This window comes from Eulemur rufifrons, chromosome 19 (assembly GCF_041146395.1).
Source record: "Eulemur rufifrons isolate Redbay chromosome 19, OSU_ERuf_1, whole genome shotgun sequence".
In the NCBI taxonomy this organism is placed as follows: Eukaryota; Metazoa; Chordata; class Mammalia; order Primates; family Lemuridae; genus Eulemur; species Eulemur rufifrons.
In genome coordinates, this window is record NC_091001.1 from 47,352,647 (window position 1) to 47,377,670 (window position 25,024).

General features: G+C 39.3%; 1 protein-coding gene and 1 pseudogene across 1 annotated transcript in view; one reads left to right on the forward strand and one right to left on the reverse strand.

Annotated features, from left to right (window-relative positions):
• The window catches only part of RMND5A (required for meiotic nuclear division 5 homolog A), a 64,704-nt gene that overhangs the window by 23,140 nt on the left and 16,540 nt on the right, over positions 1-25,024 (reverse strand). The window contains exons 2-4 of the mRNA XM_069494039.1: positions 17,871-18,013; positions 6,045-6,179; positions 4,525-4,625 (exon numbers count right to left, since the gene is read on the reverse strand). Of these exons, the coding sequence (XP_069350140.1) occupies positions 4,525-4,625; positions 6,045-6,179; positions 17,871-18,013 (379 nt within the window). The remainder of the gene's footprint in view (positions 1-4,524; positions 4,626-6,044; positions 6,180-17,870; positions 18,014-25,024) is intronic.
• Positions 18,797-19,699, forward strand: LOC138400059 (methylosome protein WDR77 pseudogene; annotated as a pseudogene).

Below are 25,024 nucleotides of genomic sequence, written 5' to 3' on the forward strand. Positions count from 1 at the left end.
TCCATATAATTTCTTTCTATTTTTAGTAGAGATGGGGTCTCGCTCTTGCTCAGGCTGGTCTCGAACTCCTGAGCTCAAACGATCCGCCCACCTCGGCCTCCCAGAGTGCTAGGATTACAGGCGTGAGCCAATGCACCCAGCCAATATTTTCTAGAACAATCTCCTCTTGTTCTAACTCTATGCTTAGCAAGTTCATGTGCCTTTCACATGGATCTGCCTAGCATGATCTAGTTTCAGAGCCACTAGTAATCCAAGCTGTACATGTAATTTAGCAATTCAGGTTTTTATAGTTTTTAAAAGCCCAGGCCTGTTCTTAGTGTTAAAAACAAACAAAAACAGGTTTCCAAGTCTGCATGCCTGAAGTCAGATCCTAGACTGTGGCAAATCCACCAAGGTTAATATTACTCTTCGAGATACCTTTAGGAAGGCAACCAACTGGCTTCCCCTAAAGACAGCACTTTTCTTTCAAAATGTCAATAAATGACATAGCTACAAGGACAGTTTCTCTCTTTCTAGTATTTCTCCATCTCTTTGTATTAAGTTACTGTTATTCTCTTGTTGATGCTAATTATTTTTGGCTTTCCTTCATTCCAACACGTGAAGGAGGGTGCCATGTTTGTTCAAAATTCTCCTTCATATTATTCCATTATTTATTGAATGTCTACTATGAAGTAAATGCTATTCTAGGTGCCAGGAGGAACTCAAAAAGCAGATAAAGCAATCTGAGTACGGAGGAAAATCTGTACAAACTCAGAAATACAAGAGCATGAATACAGGAGTAGGCAGGGTTCTGAGCAGGTCTGTGCACATAATCAGTTGCTGTTCTGCCACTTCTCTCTGCCATATCATCATTCTTTTCCGCCTTCTTTCCGTTGTCACAATTAAATAGCTAATATTCTCCAAGCTTCCTTCTCATGTAGGTCTTCCATGGTGCCTCTATCCATTCTCAATGTTTTTGGTTGGCCTCTGCCTCCTTACTTGCCTAGGTAGCCTGGAGGAATTGCTGCAATCCTTCACCTTCCTCTTTTCCCTGGTGCGTGGCTCCATGATGCTTCTTCCCAGCAGAGAAAAACGAGATGCTATACAACTGGCAGGTATTTTCCCCTAATATCTGAGCCAGAATCCCCCCAAACTGGTGTCCCGTATCTTTCAAATTTTGCTATAAGTTGAATAAACTTAATTTTCTGAACCTAGCTCCTAAAAGATGCTCAGTAAATATTTGCACTGCATCTACCAATAACAGGCAAGAATTAGAAAAGTTTGAGTTGTTACAATGGCGATTTCTATAAAACTATCACTTTCCAAACTTACGTTTTGTAGAATTCCAATTTTGTGGGTTTTAATAGGTGTTATTTGGAGGGACAACAAAGATTCTTTGGTCAAATATACACAGGAAACACTGGGTTATACAAAGTTCAATGAGTTTCTTTACTGTAGTATTACTGATGGCACATTTAATAAGTTAATTTCTTACATGAGAATATTAGGGAAGTATTATGGGAAGCATTTTTCATATAATATTTTGACTCAGCATTCTTTTTTCACAGCACATCAGCTAGGCTTCAAATCCTCCCCAGAAAAATGAGTATCCTACCTCACGGGGTTATTATGAGGCCTGAACAAGGTTAAGACACATAAAATGTTTAGAATGATGCCAGGCACATAATAAGCACTCAAGACAACTTACGTATAATTACCACTTCATTCCTCCACCCTGATACTTAATATGGCAAACGAGAAAATTTTTACTGTATAGTAATCCCCACTGTTACCATCAGCTGCACAGAACGGAGTCCTCCCCTTTGCCTGACAGAGACTGTCCTAAGGTTACAAGTAATAGGAAACATTTACAGAAATAATTGATACATATGATATGGTTATTATTAAGAAACTTATCCCTTACAGAAAAAGCACAAAGTTAAAAGGGTCTTAAGAATTTTCTTAATTCCAAAAGGAAAAGTCTTGAGTAGTATGAAAGCTGCAGCAGCAAATATTAAGTACCACTGTAAGTACTTAATAAAAGTCTGATGAAAAGCCTAAGAAATGAATGGATAAATGAATATTTACCTTGAATAACAACCCAAATATTATTTACTAATCACTACAAAACGGGGGAAACCACTACATTTTTATATTTGGGCTCCCTTATTTTCTTCTTTTTTCAAAAATCATTTATTTATTTATTTGTTTGTTTTTATGAACCAGGTTCAGAAGGTATCCCCTTACTCTCTTTATAGAAGAGTGGTTGACAGATTTTAAGAGGTGTTAGATGTACTTGGTTGAATTTATTTCCCAGGTGTGTCAAAATTTAAAATCTGCTCCCAGGGGTGGGGAACCTGCGGCCTTAAGGCCACATGTGGCCTTCTAGAGGTCCTTAAGGGTGGCCTTTCGACTGAATAAATTTTACGGAACAAATCCTTTTATTAAAAGTGGTATACAGGGACAATTAGAAGGTTGTTTTGATAGTTCTGGTGCACTGGGATGGTGGTTTGAACTGGGATGGTGGGGATGGAGCTGAAAAGTAGTAGAATTTGGCATGTATTTTGAAAGTACATTTGGAAGAATTTTTTTCATGTGCTGAATGTATTATGTGAAAATAAAAGTCAAGGATGACACCAATAAAAAAAAAAAAGTGGTATAGCAAAGAAAGAAGACACTTTTCTTGCCTCCTTTGGTGCTTAAAAAAGAACAATCTTGAAATCAGAAGGCCGCAGGTTCCCACAGTTCTTAAGTGAGATCCATTTTTAAACATACAGTACCTACACCTCATATTTATAATTTATACAGGAATTTTATGACTTATAAGTTTACATACGAATCTCCCCCCGCCTGGTCATCTGGGCTGTTTTGGAACTATGCAAAATCTTCTAAGACTGAGAAATGATCATAAACAGAAAACTATGCTATGAAGAATTAAATGGGTTAGTGGAAGAAAAGTTAAGAAAAAATTGTACATTTTTTTAAAAGTCAACTTCTCAACTATTTTTTTCTGGTTAACACTAATCTCAACTCTTTCCAGTTTTAAAGTATCAGGATTCTAAGGGTATAACTGCACAATATCATTGCTTCTATCATCTTGTTTCTTCCCTTTATTTTATGAGCTATTTATTACAAATATCTGGTAATCCTCAGATTAAAAAATTTTAGGACAGGATTCAGCAAACTATAGCACACGCCAAATATAGCTTGCTGCATGTTTTTGTACAGCGAATAGCCAAGAATGGCTTTTTACATTTTTTTAAGGCTTGTAAAATGAAACAAAGATTATGTGACAGAGATCTTATGAGGCTTGTGAAGCCTAAAATATTTATTGTCCTGCCCTTTATGAAAAAGCTTGCTGACTCTGCTCTAGGATATTATAGCTTACTTAGTCACTTCAGATAATTCCTATCAATGAGAAGTTCACAGTGAATCACCAAAATCCACAGTAATTAAGAATAGAATGGCTTTATAAAAAGATTTGCTTTCTTCACGCAGCATACCATTTAGTTCCAATAACCAATTAAATCATTTCTTAGAATGCTAGCACAGAACGCAGCACATTATGGAAGCTCAAATATCAACAGCACTACCTGAACAATAGTGCTTCAGTTATAATGCTAGTCCACACAAAGTGCTGATATAGCCTGGATACAGGAAACCCTTTTCTCTCATGGGAATTCAGACCAACTGGTTAGTGAAACAAGCTGTAACCATTTTCTCATATTGCACCTCCCGTATTTCACTTGGCTAAAAGAAATAATAATTCTTTAATTTCTCTGAAGTCTGCCCAAGGTGAGATAAATATATCTAGAATCTCCACTCACGCCTGTAATCCTAGCACTCCGGGAGGTGGAGGTGGAAGTGGGAGGATTGCTTGAGCTCAGGAGTTCAAGATAAGCCTGAGCAAGAGTGAGGCCCCGCCTCTACAAAAAATAAAAAATCAGGTCGGCATGGTGGCATGCACCTGTAGTCCAGCTACTCATGAGGCTGAGACAGGAGCATCCCTTGAGCCCAGGAATTACAGGTTGCAGTGAGCTACGATGATGCCACTGCACTCTAGCTTGGGTGACAGAGAGAGACTGTCTCCCCCCCAAAAAAAGAAAAGAAAAATCTCTAATGTGCTTTTTTTTTTTTTTTTTTTTGAGACAGAGTCTCATTCTGTTGTCCGGGCTAAAGTGCCGTGGTGTCAGCCTAGCTCACAGTAACCTCAAACTTCTGAGCTCAAGCGATCCTACTGCCTCAGCCTCACGAGTAGCTGGAACTACAGGCATGCGCCACCATGCCCGGCTAATTTTTTATATATATATATTTTTTCAGTTGTCCAGCTAATTTCTTTCTATTTTTTTAGTAGAGACGGGGGTCTCACTCTTTCTCAGGCTGGTCTTGAACTCCTGAGCTCGAACGATCCGCCCACCTTGGCCTCCCAGAGTGCCAGGATTACAGGCATGAGCCATCACATCTGGCCTCTAATGTGTGTTCTAATTAAGTTTTCTTACAGAGTTCTCTCCAAGTATTCAAAAGAAAACAAACTCAGTAACTCACTCCAGAGCGGGTCTCAGAACTCTGACTTTTAGTGCTTCTAATATTCGATTTAACTCCACAAATGGTTCTTTCTGACTTGGGTCTACAGAAAGACCAGATTCCTGGAAAAAAACAAACAAACAAACAAACAAAACAGAAAGAATTTTTGTTAGTAGTAATCAAGATAAAGAGATCGTGGTAAAAGTATCTGCTAGATTATAAAATATAGGGCAAACCGTTAAAGATAATTTCCTTTTAACATGTTATTTCTATGGCAGAGATTAATGATTGTCCTTAATATCATTCTTCCCCCTTTTCCACAGTAGAACCTCCAAATTTCAGCAGGGTACATGACGACCATATGGAAAATAAAGCTGGGTATAGCTTTGCGAGACGTAAGTTCTGCCCAGTGAAATAAAAGCATGCACTCTTTGTTCCTTCCTAGGATACAAAAGTGTGGCTGCAACTTTGGCTGCCATGCTTGTGGTCCAGGACAGTAGAGCTAGAAGGAGTGTAGGTCTCTGAGAGCTTAATGGAACCGAACCATACATGCTGCGGATGTCTCACTATCTATTTCTGTGTGAGAAAAAGTAAACTTCATTTTTGTTTAAACCACTGTTACTTGGGGTCTTTGTTACTTAAAAACAAACTTAATCCTTAATGACACAATTTAGGAAATTTGTATGGACACACACATAAAATCCCTGTAAGATACAGAGAAAGATCTGAGTTATCATTTATTTGATCTGTTAAAAATAGAAAGGCTTAGAGACTGGTTTTGAATTATTTAATTCTTTTAGTCTTTCATTTTTCCAAACAAAAAATGCAATTGCACATAGTGGCTTAGAAAAGAATATGGAGATTAAAAACTGGGGACTGAATCCCAGTTCTTTCATGCAGAACCTGTATGGCCTTGAGCAAGTTACTTACTTTTCCAGATCTCAGATTTCTCATCTGTGGAATGGGAACAATAATTTTTACTTCACGGGGTTGCAACAAGGAATAAAGGCAGGGCCTTGGCTTGCAGTAAACACTGACTACATAACAGCTGGTACCATAATGACTTCATGGTATTAGCAAACTGTTCTAAGATCCCTAAGCTCATGTCTAATAGAAATAAAAGACAAATGCTGTTCACCTGAAGTAAATTTTATTCTGAAATTCACTGATAAAATTCTAGATCAGAAGAACAAACATTAATGTTTTGTCCCTTTCCTCTTCTCTCTGCTATACTAACCTTCCCTATCAAAAGGGGAAACGAAGAAAAGTACTATCTCTTCTGATCCCCTTGATTCAATGATCTGGGACCAACCTTCTGCACCACGAACAAGGAAAGAACAATTCAGGTAAGTTCTAGGGCTATAATTTTCACCACTTAAAAAAAAATTCCTAATAAAATGCAGCCATCCCTAATAATTAAAAGATTTAAAATCAATGTATAGCTAGCAGAAGACTCAAAACCTCACTCTGCAAATAATGCAAAGTCCAAGGAGTTCCCTTGTTTTTTTTCATACATACCCTCCCAGTTGGCACACTGTTACCTGGCAGAGCTCCTCAGCTACATCCAGCATTCCTTGTCGGAAGAAGTGTTCCACCATCACCTCATTGAGAAGTCTTTGGCTGTCTGCTTGCCAGCAGCCATCTATTCCCACACTGCTGATGTCAGAATCAAAATTCTGAGGGGAAAAAAAAAGGAACGAAATCAGGACTAGATGATTTTCACATCACCTAAGAGGAAAAATGGTCTTCTTTTCAATCTGAGATATTTCCTATAAGTACCCAATTCCAATTTATCTATAGTCTATCATAGAAAGGAATTTTTCCATTGTTCCTTTCTATAATAAAACTTGTCATTCTCATAATTATTGCTCAAAGAGTAAATAGATATATTTTTAGAGATATATAGATTTAACAATGATTTCTGTGAATAAATTGAAATCAAGTGAATACATTGATTTCCAAGCATTATACTATAGCAATATTTTCACAGGTATGCAGTGATGACCTGTGAAGGCATGCTCAATGCAGCCTCGTCTATAATGGTGGTGGCAAGGTTGGGAAGAGACGAAAAAACACATATGCCATTAACATAGGATTGATCAGCTAAATAATCCATGGTAAATCCCAAGAATTGCAGTATTGAGGTCGGAGTTGATGGGGGAATGGCCAAGCAGTTTATGTACTCCTGAGCTTGGCCTTGAACTATGGCATGCACAGAGGACTTGACTCTAAATGGCATACGACAGACTTTGAAAACTGAACTAGAGGATAAACCTAGTTCCCAGGCCCCAAATTGACTATTGGGTGGTACACACATAGGACAAATCTGAATAGCTGCAATGGCTTTAGAAGCAAAGCTGACCTTGAAACTACAACCCAGAGAAGTCTGGTTAGAATCTATGACCTAAACCCAATCAGACTGACTGACTGCTAAAACAAAAATATCAACACTCTCCACAGAATTTAAATAAAACCCAGAGTACTGTAGCATAATATTTAAAATGTCCAGGATACACTGCAAAATTATTTGACATACAAAGAACCAAGGAAATCTCAACTCCAGTGGGAAAGATGATCAATAGATACAAATGCCAAGATGACTGATACTGGAATCATTAAAGACTTCAGGGCAATTATTGCAATTCTAGCACTCTGGGAGGCTGAGGTAGGAGGATTGCTTGAGCTCAGGAGTTCAAGACCGGCCTGAGGAAGAGTGGGACCCCATCTCTACTAAAAATAGAAAAAATTAGCTGGGCGTGGTGGCGTGCCTGTAGTTCCAGCTATTCTCGGGGGCTGAGGCAGGAGGATCACTTGAGCCCAGGAGTTTGGGGTTACAGTGGGAAAATAACAAAAGATCTCACATTTGTGTCATCAGAATAACAGAGGAAAAGAGAAACAGTGTGGTATAGAAAAAAAATATTTTAAGAGTATTTCTTGAGTTTGGCAAAAGACATAAACCTAAGATTTAGAGAACTCCAAAATGAATAATCTCAAAAGAAATCCATCCTACCCAGACACCTCACAATCAAACTGCTAAAAATGAATAATAAAGAAAAAATCTTGCCCCAGCCAGGGAAAAGTGATTTGTTATTTATAGGGGTGCCAGGATTTGAATGCAGATTTCTCAGCAAAAACCGTGGAGGCCGAAGGAAGTGGCATGACATCTTTCAAGTATTGAAAGAAAAGAACTATTATCCTAGAATTCTATATTCATTGAAAATATCCTTCAGGAATGAAGATGAAATAAAGACATTTTCAGATGGAAGAAAACTAAATTTGCTGCTGGCAGACTTGCTCTAAAAGAATTGCTACAACAAGTCCTTCAGAAAGAAGAAAACAGTATCAGAAAGAAACCTGAAACATCAAAGGTGAAGGAAGAGCACATCTACATCATGGTCTGAAAGCTTTCCCTGCCCAATTCCACTTCCGCCCCCTTTATCTTTCACAGGCATTACTCTCTAATACATGTCTTGCACTCCTTTTTAAAAGCATATAAACTTAATTAGACAAGATCATTTAGATTTAACTAAAATTGGAATCCTACTCAACCAATGCTTAAATACAGTTCAACCAATATGGGATTATTTGATAGGACATACAACAACAGGTAGTAAGTAACCTGCAATAGCAACTGCAAATAGCCTACTATTTATAATCACAATACAGGAATGCTCCTCTCCCAAAATTAAACACATCTTTCTTCCTTAGAAAGAGCTATCTACCTTAGTTTTAGATGTTAAGCCAATAGCCTAAAACTGAATACATAAAGATTTGAATCACTTAGACAAAACATAAACAAAAAACCAAGACTACTATCACTCTTAATTTTTATTCATTTTCTTTTTATAGACCTTTTTTTTGGGCAAGTACTTAACCTGAAGAATGGAAATAATACAAAGTATCTGGACGCTGAAGCAATAGCATCCACACACATACTGAATAGACTGTTCGCTAGCACAGAAGAACCACAGTTGTTTATATAAGGTCTTTTTTTTTTTTTTTTTTTTTTTTGAGACAGAGTCTCACTTTGTTGCCCGGGCTAGAGTGAGTGCCATGGCGTCAGCCTAGCTCACAGCAACCTCAAACTCCTGGGCTCAAGCGATCCTACTGCCTCAGCCTTCCGAGTAGCTGGGACTACAGGCACGCGCCACCATGCCCGGCTAATTTTTTCTATATATATTTTTAGTTGTCCATATAATTTGTTTCTATTTTTAGTAGAGACGGGGTCTCGCTCTTGCTCAGGCTGGCCTCGAACTCCTGACCTTGAGCGATCCACCCGCCTCGGCCTCCCAGAGTGCTAGGATTACAGGCGTGAGCCACCGCGCCCGGCCTATATAAGGTCTTGTGTTTCATTTCTGCTTATCAGATGCTGCCTGTTGAGAGTTAACTTTATCAGTTCATCAATACTTTTAGGCAAATTATTATATCTTTATGCTATGACCACTAGAACACTGGAAGTGAAACTAGATCTCCTTCTGGACTAGAGCAGAGGCCCAGGGAGTGTTTGATGTTATACTCTCCCATATTCTACTCCCCGAAGGGCCATGCAAATTAATAAAAGGAGTGGGTCTCTGAAGATGATAGAATTTATTACAAACTCGGGAATCTGCCTGTAACTCTCTAAGTATCTAACTGGATGCTATAAGCAAAGAATCACTGAGACTAGTTAAGAAAGGTCTCTCCCTAATTTATCAAATTCATTAAATCCAAATACAACCTTCAGGTTTCTACTTATTCATTTAATGATTATTCCCCAATCACATCAACTCTCAACAAATTTATCAGGTATCTGTTCCTTAGAAAAAGAAAATAAAACAACTTTGAAAGACACACTGGTCAGTTCAAAGTACAGACCATGTTAAAACAGACAATTTTATTTGGCAGTATATACCAAGTCAGTATTTTAATAGCTACCACCAAGACAGTATCTGCTCAGATCAAATAAAAGAATTCCTTGAATTCTTTCCTTAACATACATACCAAAAATAAATGTTCATCACCTAGAAAATTTTAAGAAGAGACTGATATTTAAACAATTTCCTTTGGGTTTCTTACAAAGTTTTACAATGATCCCCTCTGCATAACTGTATTTCCTTAAGGCTTACTATGGTCTCCACTACACAGGTAAGAAAAATCGAACACCTTTACATTCAAAATATCTCTATATTCAAGCTCTATAACTTATTTACTATGCTCGGAAAACAAGCATGAATGAGCAATGTATTAGATGATTTCCTGAAATTTTCTGAGCTCCCTAACCATTCTGATTTTCCAGTTTAAACCACTGAGGTAGATAAGAAAACTTCTTTAACAGCTTATTTTCTGGTCACATGTATTAAAAATTAAAGCTAAGATTATAAAAAGAGGTTGAAGGAATATAATACAGTGTCAAACTCCTTTTGTTATAACTGCAGGTTCTTTCTCACTGGTGCATCAGAGCTGGACTCAGGCCCAGCTTCCGTTGCTAGGTGACCAAACTCATTTGCATGACTGCCCAGAAAATCAGCAGCATAGCAAACCAGCCAAGTGGCGGCTAATGAAGAGAACTACCTGTCTATTATTAGCACTTCTGTTTTACTATACTTTTTCCTTTCATATTTTTAAAGCAAAGGAAAGCCTTGGCATGCTGTTCTTAAATGGGAAGAAAAGATCCAAACAAGAACTAAAAACAAAAAAAGCACACATTCAAGGGTGTGTCTGCCTGGAGAGGATGTTATGACTTGGAAAAAGAAATCCAGGACACTCTAAATCTGGAAGCTGAGGCAGAGGAGAAGTAAATAACTTTAATAGAACACCATTATGAAACTGCGAAATCTAAATAGTCCACCCTGCCTTTCTGGCCACATATCATCAATATTCTTACAGATCAGTCAGACTTTAAAATATACAGTAAAATTTAACATTTGTTTTAATTCCTAAGTGCCATTTCTCTAATAGTGTTAATACATTTCTTAAAATTTCCCAATCTACTTTGAAGAAAAACTGGTGTATGAACTTAACAACGTGCTATGGCTGCATCTACCAGGAATCACCTTCCCTTGGAAGCATCCAGTTAATCTGGTTAAGCATAAGAAGTAGACTACAAAGGACATGTAACAGAATGAGAAGACCTGGATTCTGGTTCCCCTCAGACTGGGAGAAGATACCACTTCACACATACAACCCACAAAAGATCAGTATTCAAGAGTTTGAAACAAACGCTTACCAATAAGAAAGACAACCTAACAGAAAAAATGGACAGAAGAGGAACATGAAATTCACAAAAGGGGAAAATTTTAATGTTAATCATGAAAAGATGTTCAAGATGATCAAAGAAAGGCAAAATCAGTAAAACTAGAGACTATTTCACACCAATCTAATTAATTTTAAAAATGTTAACATCCGATAATACCAAGTATAGATGAAAAATGAACAAAAAAAAAAAAGAAAAATGAAGAAACAGCAACTGTTTTACATGTTTGATAAGACTATAAATTGGTACAAAACCTTTAGGGAAAAATTTGGCAATATTTAGTAAAGCTGATGATGAGGCACATGTTCTATGATGAAATAATCCATATTTAGGCATGTACCAGACAGCAGTGCTTTATAAACTATGCGCTAGGAAATAAATTTAGTAGTGTGTCATAATCAGCATTTTGTAGATGCATTTTTAGATATAGATGCTGACTTTTTAGACATTACATATTTTCCTCTGTATGATAATCATACTTCTTTGGTTTTCAAAATTAAGAGAAAGGTAGATTCACGCTGGTAAATTCACACTTTATAAACAAAGGGAGTATTGTGCCAAATCACTCTGCAGGCTTTTAAGATCCTTAGAAATGCTCAGTAATCTAACCATCTGTCACATTTGCATCCCTATCCCTCACTATTATTTTACATACCTTTCTGTGGCTATTTTATAATTCTTCCAAATATGATATATCTCTCTTACCATTCTAAATGCAAAGGAGAGAAATTTATACATACAGTGGGTACCCCCAGGCACTAGGGATTAATTCTCTAAAGGAACTCCAGTTGAGAAAGTTTCCTTGAAATCTTAAAATCTGGGTTTTAATCCCAGCTCTTTCATTTGCTTTCTGGTTCTGTGACCTCAGACAGGTAAACCTCAGTTTTCCTATTTGCATCGGGAAACAATAATCCCTACCTTTGAAAGTGTCGGTGAGGATTAAGTTAAATAACATACACGAATCTCTACCAGTACTCATCCAACAGTAAACCTTTAATACACAGTAGCTGAATCTGAGAGCCAGGCCTTGCCATCAAACCTTCTGATTCTGTATTTAAGAGAATTTTCAAAAGCATATTAATGAAGGTATTAATAACAAATTCATTATTTTAAAATCACTTAAATACAATTACAGACTGGATTATTTGAGACAGTCCAATGGGTATAACATCCTTTTGTCCTTCTCAACAGAGCCTGACTTGGATGCTAGACCAAGCATAATGTCATCTTCTAGCCTCAAGCAAAAGTGGTCTGGACCACCTCCAGGTCAAGTGGGATTTTCTGATCCTGAAACCTAATGAGACCTGATAGCAAAGGTCCAGGCTTTCCTCACCGGCCTGGACTAAATTCAAATGATTATCAACATCAATTAAATAACGTAGCTTCATTCTGTTTAGAAAAGGAGTAACAAGAAAAATACAAGCCTATAGCTTAGAGCTACTGAATGATGTAATCTGTCTGATGGATGGCACAGAAAGCAGAACTCAATTCATCTTCTCTTTTGAGAATGATCTTCAGACTAAAAAAGGCAGAACCAGTATTGTTTCACAGAAGCTAAAGCCCAATATGAGTGAAGAGTCATAGAAAACATCTTGCTATTGTATGAGCCAGGATTCTTGGTTGAAACAGAAATCCTTTTTGCCCAAGCAAGTTGGATTTAGAGAAAGGGCTAAGCAGGAGGGTAATTGGGCTTTAAAGATACTTCCCCCACCCACTTCTCTTGGCACCTGAACTTTGTTTCCCACGACAGATCAGATTCTTTCACGGGCTACCAATCACTCCCAAGTTCACATATACCCAGCCCTTCTCCTTTCTTAAGAGTTCTAACGAGAAAGATCCTAGGAAAGGACATTGGGAAACCCACCCTGCAGGAAACAACTATGGCCAAGCCTGGTTGGGACAAGTGGGTCAGGCCCATCCTCACACCAAGCACTGTGGCCAAAGTGGACAGTGAATTAAGAATATGGCAGCTCCTATTCAAACTACATAATTTTAAAAGCACCATCTTCCATCCTGACCACAAAGATATGAGATATGTTATTAAATGCCTTGTAAAAGTTTAGATATACTGTCTACTACATTTTCTTGGATTATTCTCTAGTAATTCAGGGAGCAGGGGGCAGGGGAAGAGTTTGATGTTTTATCTTCTTTATAGGGAACACATTCCAGGTTTTTTATCACCATTTTCTTCTTATAAACTTGTCAACTATTTCTTTTTGCTAATTCTAAAAGTTCCTCCCAAAATATATATCAAAAATTAAGTATTTCAGAATTCAACTTAATTTTTTCTTCTTAATCAGAGCGAATTTACTATTACTAGTCTTTTTAATTTCCTTTTTTTTCCTTAACACTAACATTGCTCTACTATATAAGTATTCATTACATAACAGAATTTTAGAGCTAGCACATATCTAATTCAATCACTTTAAGCTACTGTTTAAGGCTAAACACAAGATCTTACCACTGTTATTGTTTTCTCCCCTTATATCCCAGTCATACATACATAAAAGGCAGTTCTAGACTGCTCACCCAGAACAGTCTTAAAGTATTCCATATTTTACTTACACCATTACTCCCCTCACTCTTCAATACAGTCGGCACTTTGCCTCACCAATATAGATACTCCATCTAGTGGTAGAAGATCAGTTTAGACAATGCAGTTTAAAAAATTTTTTCACTATTGTTATATTTTCCCCCTGCAACATTACCAGCCTTGAAATGGCCTCACTGATTTTCTAGTTTAGCATAGTGTTTAAGAACAGATTCTTTCTTGACTGAAAATTTTCTCCATACCTTGATCTACCACCTCCAAGCTACCTGGGGTATGTTATTTAATATCTTGGAATCTTAGTTTCTTTCCTCATCTGTAAAATGGAAATAATGTACTTGCATTATGGGATATAAATGTATAAAAAGCACTCAAGCTCAGTTTCTGGAACATGGTCAACACTCAGTAAGTGACAGCTATTATCTCCCTACCACTGACGTAGTCTCTTTTCATCCTAGTTAATGAGATCAAGCAAATCTTCAACTGCTTTCGTCACTTACTCCCTTTGCGCCTACTCTCCTACTCGGATCAAATCCACATCCCTTGCGTCTTCCTCCATCATTTGCCTTCCCCCAACCTGATCTTTCCCTATTCCCAACAGTGACAGCCACTCTATCAAGTCAATCCTTAAGAGTCTTTAACATGAGTCAAGTATATTCTCAGTTGCTGTTTTGCCGCGTCCCAGCCCCACAATCATACCTCATTGCTCTGCTGCTCTCTGTCTTACCCATTCTCCCAAGTCAAATTTAGGACAACTCCACAAACCTTAGATTAATTAAAAACAAAATAATCTTTTCCTTTACTTTATAATAAGCAGTGTCCACCCTGTGCAAACTTATTTTCTGGTGCTTCAGAATTTTTCCAGTTATTTTATGTGTACAAAAAGCACTTTTACATTGCAGACCAAATCAGACTGCAATCTTATGAAAGACATGTACTGTGTGTTTAGCTTTTAACTATACCATAGCAGACTTTAGACACTTTCAAGTCTTTAGTTCTATTTATTTTAACACATACACATATGCCTGAAAGTCTAAAGCAATAATCATTTTTATTGACTCAGGCAGTAAATTTCAAAAAGTCAAATAACTTAGTAAAACACTAAATACAATACTCTAAACAGGACAGAATTCTAAATATTCTAAAAATAGGGGAGGAAATTAAGAACAGCCAATACATTATTTCTTTTTACTAACAAAAATTTTTGGCCGGGCGCGGTGGCTCACGCCTGTAATCCTAGCACTCTGGGAGGCCGAGGCGGGTGGATCGCTCGAGGTCAGGAGTTCGAGACCAGCCTGAGCAAGAGCGAGACCCCGTCTCTACTAAAAATAGAAAGAAATTATACGGACAACTAAAAATCTATACAGAAAAAATTAGCCGGGCATAGTGGCGCATGCCTGTAGTCCCAGCTACTCGGGAGGCTGAGGCTGTAGGATCGCTTAAGCCCAGGAGTTTGAGGTTGCTGTGAGCTAAGCTGACGCCACGGCACTCACTCTAGCCTGGGCAACAAAGTGAGACTGTCTCAACAAAAAAAAAAAAAAATTTTTGTCACAGAACCCAACTGATATTATTTATTTTAGTGATCATACTGTGGGCATCTGAAAATAGTCAACACATTAAAGCAGAAATCTTCAACAATTTTTTATGCTCATAATAATTAAAAGCCAGACAACGCCTTGGCTAACACCACTAGAAACTTCTTTTCTGCTTACATTTTCAGAGAAGTGATAATTAGAAAACTTTAAAACACAAGAAATATTAAAACACAAAAGGAAAAAGAAAATAACCATTTAGCATGTCAAAAATTTACTAAAGTTTCTCACTCAAAATCAGTTTGCTGGCAAAGGAGCCACTGGCTTCTTTGACTGTCCTCATCTTGTGAGGGTGGGAGCTTAGGTCCATAAAATGGTGCTCACAGGCTGATGGACAGCATTCCAGTTTATTACTCAGGTCTGTTTGATGTGGCACTTAAAAGCCTTGTACCACAATGGATTCAGTTTTATCCTGTTTGTTCATTACCAATTCATATGAGTCCACCCAGCCTTTACAACAGGCAGCCCAGAGCTTACACAATTTTACCAGGTTCAAATTAAAAGAGTTGGAGGACTTAACAAGTCAATGAATGTGACAACAGCCTGCACAGAATTCCTCATGTACGCAAAAAGCCCATTCACAACATCCAGGTAGTTCTAGTAGGGAAACAGCTTCCGCTTCCACTGAGGCCAAGTAGATGCCAAAAATATCAGGAAAAAGTACACTGAAAGATGTTAAAGAACTGGCCTAAAAGATCCAGGATTTCCTCTGTGACTGTGGACTATAATACAACAAATACTTATCAGTATCAACTAAATAATGCAGTTTTATATAATAGATAAGAATCTAGAATCCAGGTCACCTAGAACCTAAACTACTTTTACCATAGGAACATGAAACAATTTTTTGAAAGAAACTATGAAAGAATTACCTGAAAAAGCTCTTATAATTTCCAAGTACATGAAAAAAAGGTCCTCAAAAGAGTAATGAGTAAATTAAAATACACAATCAAGAACATTCACCTCAAACACATCCCCCCACCAAAAGCCAGAATGTTGATTATTCACTATAAATGTGTGCCCTTGATATCCATTCTCAAAGAGATACTTCAATTTTTTACACCAAGTACATGTACATGTTTTGCCTCAAAGATAGGTCAAAACATCTGACAGCCCTTATGAATATCTGGAAAGACCGGCTGGATCTGGAAGAAGACATGCTCAGCAAGTCACCAACAGCAAAGGGGACTAGAGCAAAAGAGGGTTCTGGTAATTATGACAGGACAACAGACATAAACTAGAAGCGGGGATATATATGGTCACCCTACCAGTGGCAGAATGCAAAATTGGGGATTTGCCCAACAGCTCAAGATCCTGGTGGTTGGTAATCCACACTCTTGAGCTATGGCTGTTGAGACCATATCCACTTATTCTGAGAACCTGGGATCTCTTTCCAGATACTTTCTCTGATTAGCTGCCTTGGAAGTTTTAGTTCTTCTCATTGTCATGGCTCCATCTAGTTCTGCTGTCAGATGCTGACCCTCTGTCATTATTTCAGGCAGCCTAATGGTCAAGCAGATGTCCTCAGGAGCCATCAGAATTCACCAGGATGCCTTGGTCACTGTCAACCACCAAAATCAGAAGCTTCTTAAACACCACCAGTAGTTACTGTATCCTAGAGAAACTAAGGGTTCCTCAACCACTGTGATTTAAGACCATCTCTAAAGTGCCCCACCACCGTTCCCATAGTCCTTAAGCTAATACCCACCAACAACCACAGCAGGTACCAACTGAAGATTTCCAATGCCATTGTCCCAAACAGGTCTGACGCCAAATCCATTTCCACTGTGTTCACTCCCTTGGAGTTACCTAACAGGCCTCACAACCTCAAAGCTATTTCAGAGAATACTCACTGCCCTCCAGCCTTTGGTGGTGACTACCATCACTGATTCAACAATGTGGCTGGAACCCTGCTGCTGCCAACATCTGACTCTTTTGCTGAGTCAAAGCCCTCACACCACCATGGGAGTGGTGACAGCTCTCTGAAAGGCCACTAACATTTCTGTAAGCCATGACTTCCAAAACACATCCCCAGAACCCCTGCCACTCACAGTCCTGTTGTAACTACCAGTGAATGCCACCACCTTAGAAGCAAACAATTCTGACTCAGGCAGCCTCAAGCCTAGCCTTTCAATACTAGTTTTCTATAGGATAATTTCTAATAGTTGGGCCTACCCATGAGTTAGATGGAACCACTCTCTGGATTCAGTGAGCTGCTACTGTCTATATTACAGCTATCACTCTTGTGCATACAGACTACCTCCTAAGACTGTTTGGGAGATGCCTTTGTTACAAAGAGGTCTCCTCAAAAGTCCTTCCTATCTTCCCAGAAGTTTACAATACGTGAACAGACATACTCCTGACCAATCACAACGTCTCCAGTGTTTAAAATGGTAACTGCTTATAAGCCAACCACTAAGTCAAAGATTGCTTATTTAAGAAATGTCACAAGAAAAAAATCATCCAACAAAAGTGACTGGCCTCACTGGCTAGCAACTAACCCATTCACTCACTCACTCACACAGAAGACATCACTGAAGAAAAGCAACTAATGTGCCCACAGGAAGAAAAGAGGTAGGATGATGCAGAGGAGACAGATGCAAGGGTATTATTCTAATCATCCTATTAACAGAGACAGAGTCACAGCCAGGGAATTACTTAGGGTTACTCTTACAAACAACCTTCCACATACTGGGTTTAAATTTCTTTGGAACTTTATTCATCATGACCCTAGGAGTTCTAGTCATATAAGAAAATGGATAAACAACAAAGCTATAAAAGGAGAGGGTTTTTTGTTTTGTTTTTATTTTTTAAAATACTAGCAACAGGGAACATTAATAAGACTAGCATAGTAAAACTAGACCTGCAAAAATTATCAAAAGCAAAGTTGAAAAGAATAGCATAAAATAATTTGGGAAAGCCAGTGTCACCAAAATAATGACAGAAGAAAAAGGATGATGCTCAAAATTACAAAACACTTTCTTCAATACCATACCTTATCAATGGCTTTTCCAACACGAGAAACACTGCTGTGGATGTCTTTGTGGTCTGAGGCCAATTTTTGAACAGTATCCTTTATTCTTTTACAGCACTGTGTCAAAACAAGTGAAAGTGTCCCTGATAATTCAGCATCTTGGCCTATAAAAAAAAGAAAGGTGGTTACTAAAGCAAACCCAAAGATGGCAAGTTTCAAATAGGCCCTCTGGACCACGAAAGATGGAAGATGGAAGAAAAGTGAAGAAAAATCAGTATCTGCTTTGAAGCTGACAGTCATATTCACAGGTGTTATTTTTCAAGTGAATACTAAGATATCTTAATTTTTTATTTTTGGAAATAAAATTTTACTATGAAATAAACCACTTTTATAATTATAAAAATCAGCACAGACTGTGGATAATAGTATCAAGGCATTATTATTATTGCAAAGAATATGTTTAAGTGAATAAACTCATTTATTCAACCCAGTTAAACTGTTCAAGTCATTCTCAAAACATTTTGGTTGTTACAGAATTTCCTAAAGAGAGATGATTTAGTCTAAATGTTTTATACTCTATAGAAAGAAGAAAAAACAAACTTCTTTGGATGCCATCATGTGCAGAAAAGAGTGAATACAAGAGGCCAGAGACTGCTATCCTTAGAAAGTCCTGCCTGCAATATTGGTCCATGGCAAGCATATAACAACTTGGAGTTCCGGAGAGTTCCCACCATTCCCTAACAAGAATCGCTCATTGTGCCAAAACTGTTTTACAATGTGGTTTATGGTTAACACCTGCTTTCCTTCTAGAAAGCTAGAATTTGGGTACATGCTAGGCAGAGGGTGCCCGCATGACTAGCCCCCAATAAAAACCCTGGGCACTGAGCTTCTCATGAGCTTCCCTGGTAGACAACACTTCACATTCATCACAACCCATTGCTAGAGAAATGAAGTGTGTCCCCCGTGATTCCAATGGGAGAGGACTCTTGGAAGCTACCTGGCCACTCTGGCGTTTTAAGGACCTTTGTGCTGCCCCCGACGAAGGCTTCTGCTCTGCCAGAGTCCAGAGAGATGTCAGAGTGGCTGAGCTCACTTGGGAGACAGAGGTAACCCAGTGGCTCCCAATTCACATGCTGTTGAATTGTGGGAACTAGATGAGAATGAGACACTATCAGCAAGTTCTGTAAGTATGAGCATGATGTCACTGTTTACAGTCAGTGTCCTGAGCTCTGGCACATAAGCTGTCAGTGGTAGCAAAGACTTCTGCATCAAGGTTTGGGACCTAGCTCAGCAGATGGTACAAAATTCATACTGAGCTTCTACTGGGCAGGTCATCTGTGTTGCTGCCTCTCCTCACAAGGACTCTTGTGTTTTTTTCATTCAGTGAGCACAATAGAATTTTACTCTGGGATACCCGCTGTCCCAAGCTAGCATCACAGATGGGCTGCAATGTCTCTGGCTATCTTCCTACCTCACTGGCTTGACATCCTCAGCAAAGTCAAGTCTTTGTCTTTGGTGATGAAAATGGGACTGCTTCCCCTGTGGACACCAAGAGTGCAAGCTGTGCCCTCAGTTCAGCTGTACACTCCCAGTGTGTCACTGGGCTGGTGTTCTCCCTACAGCGTTCCCTTCCTGGCCTCTCTCAGTGTAGACTGCCCACTTGCTGTGCTGGACTCAAGCCTTTCCAAGGTGTTTAGAACCGAAGCACACAGAGACTTTATGACAGATGTTACTTGGTCCCTGCTCAATCACTCACTACTTACCCCGTGGTCTAGGACCATCAGGTCATCTGCCATATTGTACCCACAGAACCTCTCCCAGTCCCTGGACCTGAAAGTGTTGCTGAGTAGATTGGGTTTAAGACAAAATGCAAATGATCCATGAATATTCACTTCTTTGCCCCTGCCCCCTCACAGCTTGAATATTCACTTCTTTGCCCCTGCCCCCTCACAGCTTATGAGACAACACAGGAGCCTTCACCTTCTATAGGATGTTTACACACTAGATCTGTGCAGTTAATAAGCACTGTCTTTCAGCCTGAGGCAGGATGGATTTTGGGATCCAGGAAGGAAAACCTTTCTTAAAAATGGATACGCATACGTATCGGTGTTGTGTGTAGATCTATAGGTTTTGGTGGTAGGGGAGAATAACAAAAAATTCATCCCTAAGCACTGTTCCACCCTCCTCTCCACCCCCCAAAAAAGTTGACAGAAGTGACAGATTATATGCTTCTCATGTAGCCATGTGCGGGTGGGACATGGGACATGGGCACCCCTAGATTTTTGGAAGCAGCTCTTTTGCTACTCATAGAGACAGGATCAATTTTATTTTTTTTATAGCATTTAACTATTATCATGGGGAATACTTCTAATTATAAAAATCCAGCCCAGCTCACTTTGAGGAATAGGCAAGACACCAATTTTACACAACTTCTTGTCATTAAACTGAATCAAAAATCCATTTTCTGGCTCGATAAAAAGTTTGGTTGGTGCCTGTGTAATACCCACTCCATCCCCCCTACTCCCCAATGGCTTTGTGTATATGGGAGAGGAGTGTTTTTCTGTCATAGATGCAATGGATGAAAGTTTGGGGGTGATGAGAGACAAAGCATTTCACTAAAATTAGAAAACTGACACAGACTATTTATTACAGAGATATCTTTGCCACTTTTCCCACCCCTGAACAGCCTGGGGCCTGACCTCTGCCTCTGGGCCCCTTTATCTGGATATAGAAAGTCTGAAAGCTATACTGGTACACTCCTAAGGTTTTTAAATTCAGCATCAGGAAGATAATCAGAAATACTGGCTGGGTTAGCAGGGTGGCTCATGCCTGTACTCCCAGCACTTTGGCAGACCAAAGCGGAAGGATCGCCTGAGGCCAGGAGTTCAAAGACCAGCCTGGGTAAAAGGGAGACCCTGTCTCTACAAAAAGTAAAAAAAAAAAAAAAAAAAAAAAAAAAAAAAAAATAAGCCAGGTATGGTGGCATGTGCCTGTAGTCCTAGCTGTTTGGGAGGCTGAGGCAGGAGGATCCCTTGAGCCCAGGAATTCAAGGTTACAGCGAGCTATGATGGTGCCACTGTATTCCAGCAAGACCCTGTCTCCAAAAAAAAAGAAAAAAACAAAAAACAAACCCCAAAACAAAGTAAATACTGGTTGGTAAAATAAAGAGTTTAGGCTTTGTTGGCCTGTCTTTTTTGCAGCATGTGTGTTATGTACAATTAGAACTTAAGGGCCGGGCGTGGTGGCTCACGCCTGTAATCCTAGCACTCTGGGAGGCCGAGGCGGGTGGATCGCTCAAGGTCAGGAGTTCGAGGCCAGCCTGAGCAAGAGCGACACCCCGTCTCTACTAAAAATAGAAAGAAATTATATGGACAACTAAAATATATATATATACAAAAAATTAGCCGGGCATAGTGGCGCATGCCTGTAGTCCCAGCTACTCGGGAGGCTGAGGCAGTAGGATTGCTTAAGCCCAGGAGTTTGAGGTTGCTGTGAGCTAGACTGACGCCACGGCACTCACTCTAGCCCGGGCAACAAAGCGAGACTCTGTCTCAAAAAAAAAAAAAAAAAATATTAGAACTTAAGGTAAACATTTACTTACTCTTTGGGTTGGTGGGGTGGCTCCTGCCAGTTCAAAGTCATGGATCAATTACTGATTATATTGAAACTAAATATAATCAATTATGTACAAAAAAAAAAACCAAAAAAAAAACGACAACAGTATGGAAATGGTAGGCCTTGCTGAGTAGGTGATATATGAGCAAAGACTTGAAAGAAGTGAAGGAATTAACCATGTGGCACCTTGGGAGAAAGTATTCCAGCTGAGGCGACAAAAACCCTATTGACTATTCAAAGAATAGTAAAGTGCTGAACTTGGATTTCTGGCAAAAGAAAATAGTAGGAGAGGAGGTCCAAGAGATAATAGGGGTCCTGGTTTACTTTGAATAAAAGGGAAATCCACTGCAAGGTTCTGAGCAGAGAAGGTACAATAACTGTCATAACGTTTTAATAGAGTCACTCTGACAACAGGAGTGCAAGAACAGACGCAGGAAAGTAAGTTAAGAGAGGCTGTGGCAGGACTGAGTCCTGGAACTCCAAGTTTATGAGGCTGAGATGAAATAAAACTAGAAAAGGAAACTAACAAAGACTACTGAAGCACTAACTATGATAAAAAAGCAAAAATCAAGAAAGTATGGTGTTGGTGAAACCAATTAAAAAAAAAAAAAGGTGTCAATCCAAAAAGAAAAAAAGAAGAAAACATACCAATATGTGGGGGGAATAACCAACCGTGTTAAATCCGCTACTAGGTCAAGTAAGATATAAACTGAGAATTGGCCAGTAGATTTAGAATGTGGAAGTCAGTGACCATTACAAGAATAGTTTCTCTAAAGTTTCAAGAAAAGAAATCCTAGAAGGTTGGAGGGACTGTGAAAAAGGGAATATAGTAAGTGTGGTTCAATGACCACTGAAAGAAATAAAGAAATAAGCCAACAGAACATAATGCCCATAAGGTACCCAAATCCAATATGGGGTGGCCAAAACAGAAACTGCCCTCATCTCTAAACATAACTGCACAGAGTTTATATCAGGTACTTTCAACTTCTAACAACATAATTTAGACTAAGGGAAGATGTGGTACTTCAGGAAATTTTCAACATCTGTTTAAGAGGTATTCCATACATACTTTGTTTTTTTTTTTTTTTGAGACAGAGTCTCGCTTTGTTGCCCGGGCTACAGTGAGTGCCCTGGCGTCAGCCTAGCTCACAGCAACCTCAAACTCCTGGGCTCAAGCGATCCTACTGCCTCAGCCTCCCGAGTAGCTGGGACTACAGGCATGCACCACCATGCCTGGCTAATTTTTTGTATATATATATATTTTAGTTGTCCATATAATTTCTTTCTATTTTTAGTAGAGACGGGGTGTCGCTCTTGCTCAGGCTGGTCTCGAACTCCTGACCTCGAGCGATCCACCCGCCTCGGCCTCCCAGAGTGCTAGGATTACAGGCGTGAGCCACCGCACCCGGCCCACCATACATACTTTGAACCAAAAGAATCTAAGTCTGTTCTGGCCAATTTTGATCTTTCTGTACTATACCTAAACCTTACCTATTACCTAACCTCAATAGCCTCATCTCCTCTACACACCTCTCTGCCCACAGACTTCCTCCGTCTTCTGAATCCCTAATAACTTCTGTTCTCTCCACCACTCCTCTGGCAATTAATTACATACCATTTAACAATTTCACATCTGCCATCATCAGTCTCAACTAAACGTAAGCCCCAATGGGAAAAAAATGTTCTTATCGTAAACTGTACACTCCATAGTCTTATATGAATAGTGCCTGTAAATGTGCAAGAAATACAAGTATTTGCATTGATGGCAAATAAAGTGAGGGAAAAGAACAGTGTTTTTAAAAAGCCATATCCGGCCGGGCGCGGTGGCTTACGCCTGTAATCCTAACACTCTGGGAGGCCGAGGCGGGTGGATCGCTCGAGGTCAGGAGTTCGAGACCAGCCTGAGCAAGAGCGACACCCCGTCTCTACTAAAAATAGAAAGAAATTATATGGACAACTAAAATATATATATACAAAAAATTAGCCGGGCATGGTGGCGCATGCCTGTAGTCCCAGCTACTCGGGAGGTTGAGGCAGTAGGATCGCTTGAGCCCAGGAGTTTGAGGTTGCTGTGAGCTAGACTGACGCCACGGCACTCACTCTAGCCCGGGCAACAGAGCGAGACTCTGTCTCAAAAAAAAAAAAAAAAAAAAGCCATATCCATGGGCCAGGCACAGTGGCTCACGCTTGTAATCCTTGTAGTTTGGGAGGCCGAGGTGGGAGGATCACTTGAGGCCAGGAGTTCGAGACTAGCCTGAGCAAGAGTGAGACCTACAAAAAAATAGAAAAATTAGCTGGGCATGGTAGCACATGCTTGCCATCCCAGCTACTTTGGAGGCTTAGGCAGGAGGATCCCTTGAGCCCAGGAGTTTGAGGTTGCGGTGAGCTATGATGACGCCACTGTACTCTAGTCCGGGAGACAGAGCAAGACCCTGTCTCAAAAAAAAAAAAAAAGCCATATTCAATAAATGGTGCTGGGAAAACAAGATATCTACATGCAAAAGAATCACATCATATACAAAAATTAGATGGAAGAAAGACCTAAATGTAAAAGCTGAACTATCAAATTCTTAGAAGAAAACAGGTACACTCTTGACCCTGGCTTAAGCAATGGTTTCTTAGATATGACACCAAAAGCACAAGCAACCAAAGAAAAAAAATAATTAAAATGGCTTTCATCAAAATTAAACATTCTTGTGCTTCAAACACTATCAAGAAAGTGAAAAGACAATTCACAGAAGGGGAGAAAATATTTGCAAATCATATTCTGATAAGAGTCTAGTATCCAGAATATATAAAGAACTCCTACAACTCAATAAGAAAAACGATTTAAAAATGGGCAAAGAATTTGAACAGACATTTTTCCAAAGATATACAAGTAACAAATAAGCACACAAAAAGATGCTCAATATTATTAGTCAGTATGGAAACAAAAGTCAAAACTACAATGAGATACTACTTGTTTGGAAAAAGTCAAACCGTTTTTCCTCTGCTCTCAAACCACAACAATCATCAATACAAAAGACTTCTGTGACCAAATGTGAGGAGGGAGATTATCCCCACCAAGCAATCATGTTTCCAGCATACACCAACTGGGTGTCCTCCAATTCAATTTTCACACTATTTACTGGAGATGGCATTGGATCCCATAAGTTGAGGACTCAATCCCCAAGACTGCCCTCCCCTGCAAACACCAGTGGCAGGTCTGCGCCTCTGGAACTTCTGATTGACAGGCTTCAAGTTGGGGTTCCCATGACCCCCTCTTTGTATTTGATTAATTTGCTGGAGTGGCTTGCAGAACTCAGAGAAACATTTACTTACCTCTACCGGCTTATTACAAAGGATACAGATGAAGAGATGCATAGGGCAAGGTATGGGGGAAGGATAGTGGAGCTTCCATGCCTTTCCTGGGGCACTACCTTCCAGGAATCTCCATGTGTTCAGCTATCCAGAAGCTCTCTAAACCCTATCCTCTTGGGTTTTTATGGAGGCTTCATTAGGCAGGCATGATCAATTAAACCACTGGCTATTGGTGATCAACTTGACCTTCAACCCCTCTC